General features: G+C 28.4%; 1 protein-coding gene across 1 annotated transcript; it reads right to left on the bottom strand.

The window, feature by feature from the left end:
- Window positions 1–1,899: 1,899 nt before the first annotated feature.
- On the bottom strand, window positions 1,900–3,376 carry LOC136090985 (tigger transposable element-derived protein 4-like). Its single transcript, XM_065817967.1, has 2 exons — window positions 3,129–3,376; window positions 1,900–2,863 (listed from the first exon to the last, which is right to left on the bottom strand). Exons 1-2 carry the CDS (start codon window positions 3,374–3,376, stop codon window positions 1,900–1,902), a joined length of 1,212 nt encoding a protein of 403 aa, XP_065674039.1.
- Between the last annotated feature and the right edge of the window lie 7,605 nt (window positions 3,377–10,981).

Raw genomic sequence — 10,981 nt, 5'->3', positions numbered from 1 at the left:
ACGTCTTTTAAACGTCTATTGAACGTTTTGGACGTCTTTTGAACGTTCAAAAGACGTCTTATTTAGGTCCTGTGCCCACTGGGATATATATATACAGTCAGAGAAATAAGTATCCGAGCAAAACATTTTATTGTGAAAAATAAACTTTGTCAGGTTATTTCAGAAAAACATATGTTTTTGATAAATACTTTTATAATTATTCTAAAAGCAAATTTAATTACGGTTTTATGTTGCAAAAAACTAATCAACGGTAATTAACTTGCGTTGCTAAAATTTAACGATTCCCGAAGGAGTGTTAAAACTTCAATGAAAAATAATTATCCGAACATGTTGTTTTGTAAACGAAGTTTTGAAATTGATTATTAAAAAAAGTTTTTAAACCAATGGTTTTAGAAATATTGTTGTTTTACAACGAGTAATTTTTAATAATTGACTGATATTTTTTTAAATTCATTTGATTTACCATTGATATCATCAAGTATGGGAGTTAAAATCAAGGAATGGTCTCAAGCTCAGTGCAATTTGGTTATTGACTTGTTCAAGCAAGGTAAAACGTTTAGGTCGATAAATAAAGCGACTGGAATAGCATTAGGAACCATCAGCGATCTGATTAAAAAGTATAATATGTTTGGATATGTGCAAAATCAGCCCAGATTCGGAGCAAAGCGTAAAACAACATCAAGAATAGATCAACAAATTGTCAAGATGGTGCAAAAAAACCTCTTTTTATCAGCACCAAAAGTGTCGAGCCTCCTTGAGAAAGATTTTGGGTTAAAAGTGAGCTCATGCACTATTCCAAATCGATTGAAAGAAAGTGAATTCAAAGCAAGAGTTCCACGCAAGAAACCATTCCTTTCAAAAATCCATCGAAAACGAAGACTTGCATTTGCTAAAAAATATGTAAATATCCCGGTATCATTCTGGAGGAAAGTTTTGTGGACGGACGAGTCAAAATTTAATCTTGTGAAGTCCGATGGAGCTCAAAAAGTATGGAGAAAAAAAGGGGAACCATTCACACTCAGTTGTATTCGAGACACAATAAAATTTAGTGGAGGCAATGTTATGGTATGGGGATCGATGGCTTGGAGCGGAACAGGAAAACTGGAGTTTATTGATGGAATTATGGACTCTGAGGTTTATGTTTACATTCTCAATAAAAATCTTATGGCTTCAACTAAAAAACTGCGATTAGGAAAACACTTTATCTTCCAACAAGACAATAACCTTAAACATACGTCAAAGAAAGCAAAAGAGTTTTTTATCCAAAAGAAAATTGAGTTACTTGAATGGCCTGCGCAAAGTCCAGATCTCAATCCAATTGAACATCTCTGGGCTATTCTGGATAAAAAATGTGGCACACGATGTCTAAAAAGAAAAGAAGATTTAAAAATCATGCTCCAAGAAGCTTGGGCTGATATCGACTCAGATACGACAAAGAAATTAGTTGAATCGATGCCATGTCGACTTGCAGAAGTCATAAAAGCTAAAGGCGGTCCAACTCGATATTAAAAAGTCATAAAAATAATTACTCGGAGAAACGTTAATCTTTAAGCCTTAATCTTTAAAATTTTGTTCTGATACTTATTTGATGCTAAAAAATTGCATAGTTTAAATGTATCTTAATTTTTTATCAATTAAATATTATTGATATTTTTTTTTTGCATATTGAATTCGTAATAAAATTTTCTTTCAGAATAATCATTTCTTTTATTTTTATAAAGTTTTTTTTTCCGGAAATAACCTGACAAAGTTTATTTTCCATAAAAAAATCTCTTGTTCGGATACTTATTTCTCCAACTGTATATATATATATATATATATATATATATATATATATATATATATATATATATATATATATATATATATATATATATATATATATATATATATATATAATTAGGGTCTAAAATCTGAGCAATGATCAAAATTAGGGTCTAAAATCTGAGCAATGATTTCAGCATCAGTAGCAAGTGAACCGGTGGTTACTACATCGCAATCTAAACCAATGTAAGATTCCGCTGAAAGATCTTCTTGGACGGCACGAGGATCTAACTCTCGCAAACGGTTAAGTTCTTCTGTCAAAAATTTAAAAGAATGATCATCATCAGCTTCTTCAATACTCTTGTTTGTTTTGCTGATACCAGCTTTTTTAAAGCAGTTGATGACAGTCTCCTTCGACACAGCATTCCACGAAGAAACAAGATCTTTCATTGCTTGAAGTATAGAAATTTTTGGCATGGGTTCGTTATTATCGACAGCCTTGATACACAAACACACAATTTTGTGACGATAATGAGCTTTGAGACTTCGTATTACGCCTTGATCCATGGGCTGAAGGACAGATGTGGTGTTAGGGGGGAAAAATATTAGGTTGATGTTGCTTAGCCCTTCAATGTGTGGGTGGGCAGAACAGTTATCCACCAGGAGTGCTACTTTCCTGTCTTGAGCACGAAAAAATGAGTCAAGTTTCATTACCCATTCTGTAAAAAGGTCTCCGGTCATCCAACTTTTTAGCTGATTTTTATATGTGCAAGGAAGTTGTTTAATGTGCTTAAAACACCGTGGGTTTTTAGATTTTCCAATAACAAACATAGGTAATTTTTCTCCCGTTGCACTCCCTGCTGCTATGCCTGTTAGTCTGACTTTACTATTTTTTCCCCCAAAACATTTTTCTCGTGATAAATGGTATGTTTTGCTTGGTAGGCACTGGTAAAATAGTCCAAACTCATCGGCATTGAAAATGTTTTCAAGCTTGTAATTCAAAAGCAATGTTGGAAGTGTAGTTTCATTCCACGAAGCAGTCAGATTATTCGTCACGGCGGCACTTTCGCCTGAGATTATTTTAAAGCTGATACCGTTCCTAAAAATAGGAACAGAATAATTGAATTTTAATTACACGTTTAAAAAACTGAATAAATTAAATATAAACAGATACATGTTATTTGTTTATATTAAAATTGAACAAGATTTGACAAAATTTAACTGACCTTTTTTTCAAATTATGAAACCAACAATCAGATGCTTTAAAATCCAACTCTCCTAATGCTTCTGCGAATTTTAGTGCCTTTTCTTTTAGTATAGTACCATCAATTGGTACTTGTTGACTTCTTTTTGCAACGAATCACGTGTATATGGCCTTGTCTACATTTTTGAAATAACCACTACGAAGTTTCTTCCGTTTAGATTTTGTGCCATTTTTTTCCAGTGAGGTTAATAACTTGGTTTTATTTTTAATCCAGGTTGATAATGTGTTCTTTGGGACTCCATACTTTTTGGCAACCTCTTTGTTAGACATCCCAGTCTCTAGGTCTTTTAATGCCTTGCATTTTTCTATTATAGATTTGTTCGTGAGTTTTCGTTTAACGAGCGGCATGTCGCTGCGTTTGACAAAAAGAATAAATTATATATTAAAGGAAAACTTTTCAGAAATTCGATTCTTAAAAAAGATCGAATTTAAAAATCGAATTAAAAATATTTTTTTTTCGAAAATTGGAATTTAAAAAAATTAAATTTTAGTAAAACATTTTTGAAAAAAAAAATGTTGAAAAGTTCGAGATAACGAGAGAAAATTGCCCTGTGGACCGAAAATATTGTTTGAGATACCAAAAAGTTCGAGATATCGAGAGGATTTTAGCCTAAACTAGTACGTTATGTCCATGGGACCGCTAAAGTTCGAGATACTCAAAAGTTCGAGATATCAAGTATTCGAGATATCGAGAGTCGACTGTATATATAAACTTTAAAACCGTTTAATTAAAATAAAATTGTTTTGTTTTCATGCAAAAAAAAAAAAGAGCAGAAAAAAGTTTTATTTTAACAAGTTAAAACTTAAAAAATAATTTATATATGATATAAGTTATATTATTATATTATATTATTGTTATATCATATAACAATAATAAAAACTAGCAGAAAGCAACCCGTAATACGGGTTATTAGTAATTAAATCAATAATAACAATATGACTTGATATTTCATCTTAAAAAATATAAGTAAATACAAATTTATCTAAAAACAATATTTTAAATTAGGCTCCTTATTAGCAATGTTATTGCTTATAGTTAACAACATAAAGACAAAAAAGAACTTAACATCAGTTAAGTTTCTTTGAAAATCTGTTACAACACAGTAGGTACCAGATGAGGAAAATCAAGAAAAACCTGCCAATATCTAAAACAGTGTTTCCAAGGCAGCATGTTAAAAAAAGTGAAAAAGACACGCAATAAATATTCATGAGCATAAGAAAAGTTACTGTTAAGGACAAAAACAACATCGTAGCACAAAATAACTAAAAACTGGTAACCATAACTAACCATAAAAACTGGTTTTATTATGTAGACAAAATTGTTTTTACCTTATTATGTAAAATACCAGCTATTCCTTAACTGTTGACTAATGATTAATAGAGTAAACATTACACCATACAAATTTACTAAATTAAAACCATGTTTCAACAGTAAGCAAGCTAATCGAGTGATGACAAATGCAACTAAAAAAAGGACATAATTATATGTTTGAATTTATAAAAGATTAAAATCATTTAAATTTAAGACTTATTATTTGTTATTATAAATAGTAAAATTCATACTTAGTTTTGTTCCTAAGTTAATTTGATTTTACCTAAGTGTCTTAAGTTAAACCAAATCAAATATACAACATAATATATTATTAAAAAAAAAATTACAAAATTAAAAAAAAATAAAATCACCGAAGAAAAAACGGCAACAAAAAAGTTATAAATATCTTTACTGATAGAAGAAATTTACAACCTTTAGGTTGCTGTTTTTTCTTCGATGTCTTCCAATACTCCAGTATGGATAAGCCCTCCATTTGAAGGAGGGCTCATCCATACCGCCATTACTACACCACTTTTTTAAGGACCTCTCCGAGAGAGCCCTGGACGCTGAGAACGATAATTTCTCAAATGTTAATGAATCTAAAATTACAAAAGCTCTTAAATGTTAACAATTCTAAAATTACAAATTGAAGAATATAATAAAAATTATAAATATTTGCAATTTTATTTAATCAAAATATAAAGCACAACCTCACCATTTTTAAAGGTAACAGAAGGCGATGCTAAAGATATTTTTAAAAAAATGAGTAAATTTAATAGGGTTAAACATGTAGTTAAAAGTTAAAAAATGTCATATTTATTAAAAATATTTGCAATTTTATTAAAATATAAAGCATAACCTCACCATTTTCACTGGTAAGAGAAGACGATGCTAAATTTTTTTTTTAAAAAAAAAAAAGAGTAAATTAAAAAGGGTTAAATATGTGAAAAACTTTATTTTAATAAAAATATGAGTAAAACGCGAACAGTTAAAAAATATCTTATTTATTAAATAATTCTTTCACATATTGCACATATTTCTCCATACAAAATATATAAAATATAAAACACAGCCCTTTCAGTTATGCTTCTGCAAGACACTAAAGACAAAAAAATATACCTCAGAATAATCGATAAAATAATATTTACATATAAATATATAATCATAATTTTTTTTACCTATTCCCCTCATTTCCTCCAAATAAACTTTAAATCTTAATATCTGTACCTCAGAAGACAAAGGTCGGTTGTCCAGTTTTTTGTGAAAATGAGTTATGCATGAGACCTTTTTAGTTTTTCAGTATCTACACAGAAGTATTAAGACTGTTGTACTACGACAATGTGAAACAAAGTGCGCCCGTGGCGCAGTGGTTAGAGCGCTTGCTTTATAAGCAGGAGATCCAGGTTCGAAACGGGCTTTGGACATATTTTCGCGTCACGGTAAGGAAGGAGGCGTGAACTTCCTGGTTAAATGCACTTCCGCGGTGCTCTGTGACAAGACCGTTAGGTCTTCTTGGGGCACCTAGATTTACAAAACAAAAAAAAAAAAAAAAGTTAGGTCAATATAAAAGGTCTGGCGTCCTACAATGTTCAAAGGAAAAACGTCTGTTGTCCAGAAACGACTTTTTACTTTTTTTATTCAACTTTTTTTTTTGTCAAAACTATATTTCATGTGCCTTAAGACAAATTAAATAAAACACAAAAAATATTACATAAGTTTAACCATCAAGAATAAGCCAATAAAGACTAATTATTTTACTATTCCCACTCTCCTGAACAATTTCTAAAATGGGACAATCGAGCTTTAACTTCTGAGGTGCAGATATAAATGCTTCAATTACATAACTATACTAATCATATAATTTATACTTAGTTTTTGTTCCAACAGTGTTTACTTCATCATGATTAATTTGTTTATTTATTAAAATATTGGCACAGCCGTGACCCTTGCATATGTATTTGTACAAATATTTAACAGACATGCAAGCTTTAACATTAATGTGAGCTTGATATTTCTTTGATAAACATGGATTATAAGGTACCACCTAGCAGTTATCTACATCGTTACCTTTAATATTGATAACCAAATCATTATCATGTCTATAGCGTGGATAACTATTATGAAAGGCTACTGTGTTAGCATTAAATTTTTTTAGATAGTTTTTGTTGCACACCCACCTTTCATGCAGGGAGAACTTGGATTAAGTATGCCACATGGACCGTGAATCATGCAAGTTTTAACAACATCACAAAGATCACGATTAACAATCCGATCTGGAATTTCTGCAGATATTAAATTATTGATATCATGTGCTGTTTCAAGCTTATCATCATATGCAAAATGAAGTAAAATATGAACATAAGGCAAACCACGCTTTTAAAATTTAATAACCTAAACATGTGTTTCAACTTTCCCTAATACACCCTGCTTAAAATGTTATTGAGGTTATTAAATTTGAGTTAAAATACTCGAGTAACCAAGTAAGGTCTATCATTTGCTGTCTGACCTGGATATAAATTTTCAGTTATCTCGCACCATTTTGGGTTGCAAGTGAAAGTAATAAAAAGATCTGGTTTAGCATAATTTTAATTATAGCCTTAGCATCTTTAAAGTTTTTTTTAAAGCTCTAGGACTTCCAACACAACTTTACAAAACGCCCTGGTCTAACATTATGATCATTTCCTGGGTTGTTTAAATGTTCGTGTAAAGCATCATACTACTCGCTTTTCAATTTGTTTTAGTTATTTCTGATGAAAACAAGGCACTGGCCTTCAGTTTTAACAAACGCATCAACAGCATGTTTTGTCATAAAAAAGTGAAGAAAAAGATTGTCTAACTGAAAGTTTATAATTGTAATAATGAGATAATGTAACATGATTTGCCTAACCAAGCTCTCCTCATTTGGGTTTGAATTATATGCTGCTTGCCAAGCAGCATTTCTAACATTTTGTTGATTATTAATTTCATCTCACCTAAGCCTATCTCTTTCATTTCTGCAATGGTTAACTTGCCTATTAACACTTCCATTTTCTAAACTAATATCTGCTTTTAGCCTAAACCATTCATTTAAACTTCACTTTTAATTGAAAGTAGTAACAAAAAATCTTAAACGAATCCTGAAGATTGTGATCTTTCCTATATATAATTTTTTTTCTACTATAAATAGAACACACAAATAATTTTTATATATAACAAACTGTCATTTAAAATAAATTATATAATAATCTTATGATTTAAAAAAAATATATATCAGCTAGGAGATGTTTGAAAAAAAATTAACTTAGCAAATAATAACAAAAAAATTATTAAAAACATACAATTCTAATAATAAACATACTGCTAACACAGAAAAATTAAAAAAAAACTGTTGTAAACCCTTTTTTGCAAACTTAAATATTATTTCTTCAAAAAAAACTATTAGTAAACGTTTTTAAAAAATTCACAAAACTTTACAATATTTTGATCTTCTATACCACGTAAATACATCATCTGATAAACCTAAAATAAAACATGTAACAAATAAGTAAATAAATAAGAAAAACATTACATAAAAAAATGAAAATCAATTTGTCTTGGCTTTTAGTGAATGATTAAAAGCAGTGATTTTTAATAATAAAATTACCTATTTATCATTCTTAACAATAGACACGAACGTGAAGGTAAGCTAAATGTCTATAAACTCAAAAGATAACAAAAAAACATCACAGCAACAGCACACAACAATAGCACGCACCATAAGTTAATATAATATGCATAAAACATAACTTAAGTAACATAACATTCATATATAACAGAACATAAGTAACAACATTATGCAAAATGTTATTAAAATACATTATTATGTATTTTTAGAATAACTAATAATAAAGGATTGAAAATATTTAGACCTAAAGCAGTAACAGTTTGACACTAAACACTGTTGTGTAACCCTCTGCTATAAGTACATCACTTGGCTGGCAAGGCTGACAAATCTTGCTCTACACGTTTACCAAGTTGCAGGACTTTGAGAACATGGAAACAACATAACATAAACATATGTACAAACTATTAACACAAAAAATGTGTTTAAATATGTATATAAGGTTAAATATATACCTTATATACATATTTAAACACATTTATAAAACAATTATATACCACTTATTAACACATACACAAACAATAAAAAAACACTTTACATTATCATAAAAACACATTGATAAAACAACTATAAAGCACATATTACCACATACACATACTTATCAAATAAGCATATATGCTAACAATAAGCATGTGCAAACAAAAATTTTAAAAATGACGCGAGAAAATTTATAAAGATTCAAAACAAAAAAAAATATATAAAAGCAATACTCTTTACCTTCATTTTTTTTGTAATCCTCTTAACAAAATTTAACTTTTACATACAATAACATGTGACATGCTATGTCAGTGTTGGCACAAACTTTTAATTTATTTTTCTTAATTTTCTAAAAAAGAACAAAAATAGTTAATAGCATCACAGAAATTTCAAAGTAGTAATAACCAATTTTATGGAAATAGCATTAGTATAAGTTTTTTGTTGCATAAAAAATAAAATAATAAAAATAAAACTGCTTAAAAAAAATTAAGCTAAAAGAAAAACTAAAACAAACAATATAAACGATTTAAAAAATTATTAAGAATGATCCTTTCTACTTTATATCTAATAAAAATGTATATACAACTATTTTCTATACTTACTTCAATTATAATATGATCTTAACGATTATTATTTATCCTAATATGATTCTGTATTTAATATTTCTGAACTAATAAATAATAATTAAATTTCAACAGGAAAAAAGTTTTAACTCACTTAAAAGATTTTTCTCAAACGACCGCTTGCATTTTGGTAGCGCGCCATTTCAAAGCCTAGTAACTGATAATACAATGTTAAACGTTAAACGTTTCTGTAGCAATTATATTATAGATTAGTGTTGTTAACCACTTCGAGTATATCGGTTAAAAGTCGACTAGTCGTAAGTCGAAATTAGTCGACTAACATATATATATATATATATATATATATATATATATATATATATATATATATATATATATATATATATATATATATATATATATATATATATATATATATATATATATATATATATATATATATATGTTCAGAAATGTCAGGAAAAACTCTCAAAACATAAATTTAAAATAACATAAAAACATAAAATTAAAGTATAATTTACGTCGTATTAGCGTTTAAGTCGCTAAATTTTTTAATAAAATGAGCTTTTTAAAACCATATCATTTCAAAATGTGGCAAGTTGAGGCACCTTACTTTTTGGTTTCTGATAGAATTATATAAACTCTATTTTAAAAAAAGAATTGGCTTCGCGAAGGTAGTCGAAGGTAAAAAGTCTCCATAAAAATCAGTTTAAATTTGTTAAAATTGCATTTTTTAAATACATTTCTTGCAACATGTATAACTAGAAACATTGAATCTATCATTGTAAAAAAAATTTGAAAGGTTTTGTATTTAGGGAGAAAATTAAGTTTTAATAATGATGAAGTTTTAAAGATAAAAAATTCTGTTTTAGTCGATTTTAGTATTTTGAGTCGATTTTAGTAATTTGAAAATGTATTAGTCAATTTAGTCGACAATCGAATTACTTCGTAACAAACAAATTAAGTCGTAACAACGCTATTAAAAATAAAAGTTTTATATCATACAACAATAATTTAAAAAGACAAAAACTACATATCGAAATAAAATAGCATATAGACTAGAGCTGTTAACAGGAAGATTTCGTACAATATCAAAAACATAATTCTTTCGGAAGGATATCGAGAATCAGGAGTTTTTTTTTTCGTACCGAATTTTACGAAACCACAAAAGCCGCCTATGTTCATTTTGCAAATGCTACTTACGAAACTTAGCCTTTTGCAAGTTGAATTACGAAATAAAATTATTTTGCTACTTACGAAAGTAGCGCTTACGGAAGTCGCATTTGCGAAGCGAGCTCTTTCGCTAAACGACATTTTGAAGTCCATAAAAAAAATTTTGTTGGCCAAACGGTTTTAAATGTAAAAAATAAAATTTTTATATACCAGAATGTGTATAATAACATTTTATTTTCAGTATTGCAACATATGAGCATTTTAAGGTTTTATTTTAAGGTTTTATTTTAACTTTTGTTATCTTTTGTAAACAATTTATATATCAAACATTAGTTCAATTATCTAAACAATTTTTATAAATGAACGAAAAGTTATTAATAAGTAGCTTTACTTACTTTCGATAAAGGGGGTTATCAAAAGGTTTAATTTATTTTTTTGTAATTTACTTTTTTGTAAATTAAACCTTTTGATAACCCGTTTTTTTAAAAGTAAGTAAAGCAACTTATGTGGTATACTCAGTGACACCATGCTGATTTTAATATATATATTTTCAATCGTCAGCATATTTCGATTATATTTATTATTGTAAAAGTTGACGTTTAAAAAGATGAGGAGCAAGGGTTGCAATCACCAGTGACCCAGTTAAAAAAAAAAATACTATCTTTATAGTCGAGCATTTAACAAAGTTGTTTGGCGTGTTTGCCAACAAAAAAATCTCAAATAGTTTTTTAATGTAAGGATAAAAGTATTAAATTTTAAACATTAAT

Source organism: Hydra vulgaris, chromosome 14, assembly GCF_038396675.1.
Source record: "Hydra vulgaris chromosome 14, alternate assembly HydraT2T_AEP".
Lineage (NCBI taxonomy): Eukaryota > Metazoa > Cnidaria > Hydrozoa > Anthoathecata > Hydridae > Hydra > Hydra vulgaris.
The sequence above is the reverse complement of the archived record's forward strand: the minus strand, read 5'-3'. Positions and strand labels throughout refer to the sequence as shown.

Bases quoted from the DNA above. Each gene is read 5' to 3' on its own strand.
- LOC136090985 (XM_065817967.1), bottom strand. From the start codon at position 3,376: ATGCCGCTCGTTAAACGAAAACTCACGAACAAATCTATAATAGAAAAA. The intron at 2,864-3,128 runs GTGATTCGTTGC...TCCTATTTTTAG, and splicing joins GTAGACAAGGCCATATACAC to GAACGGTATCAGCTTTAAAA.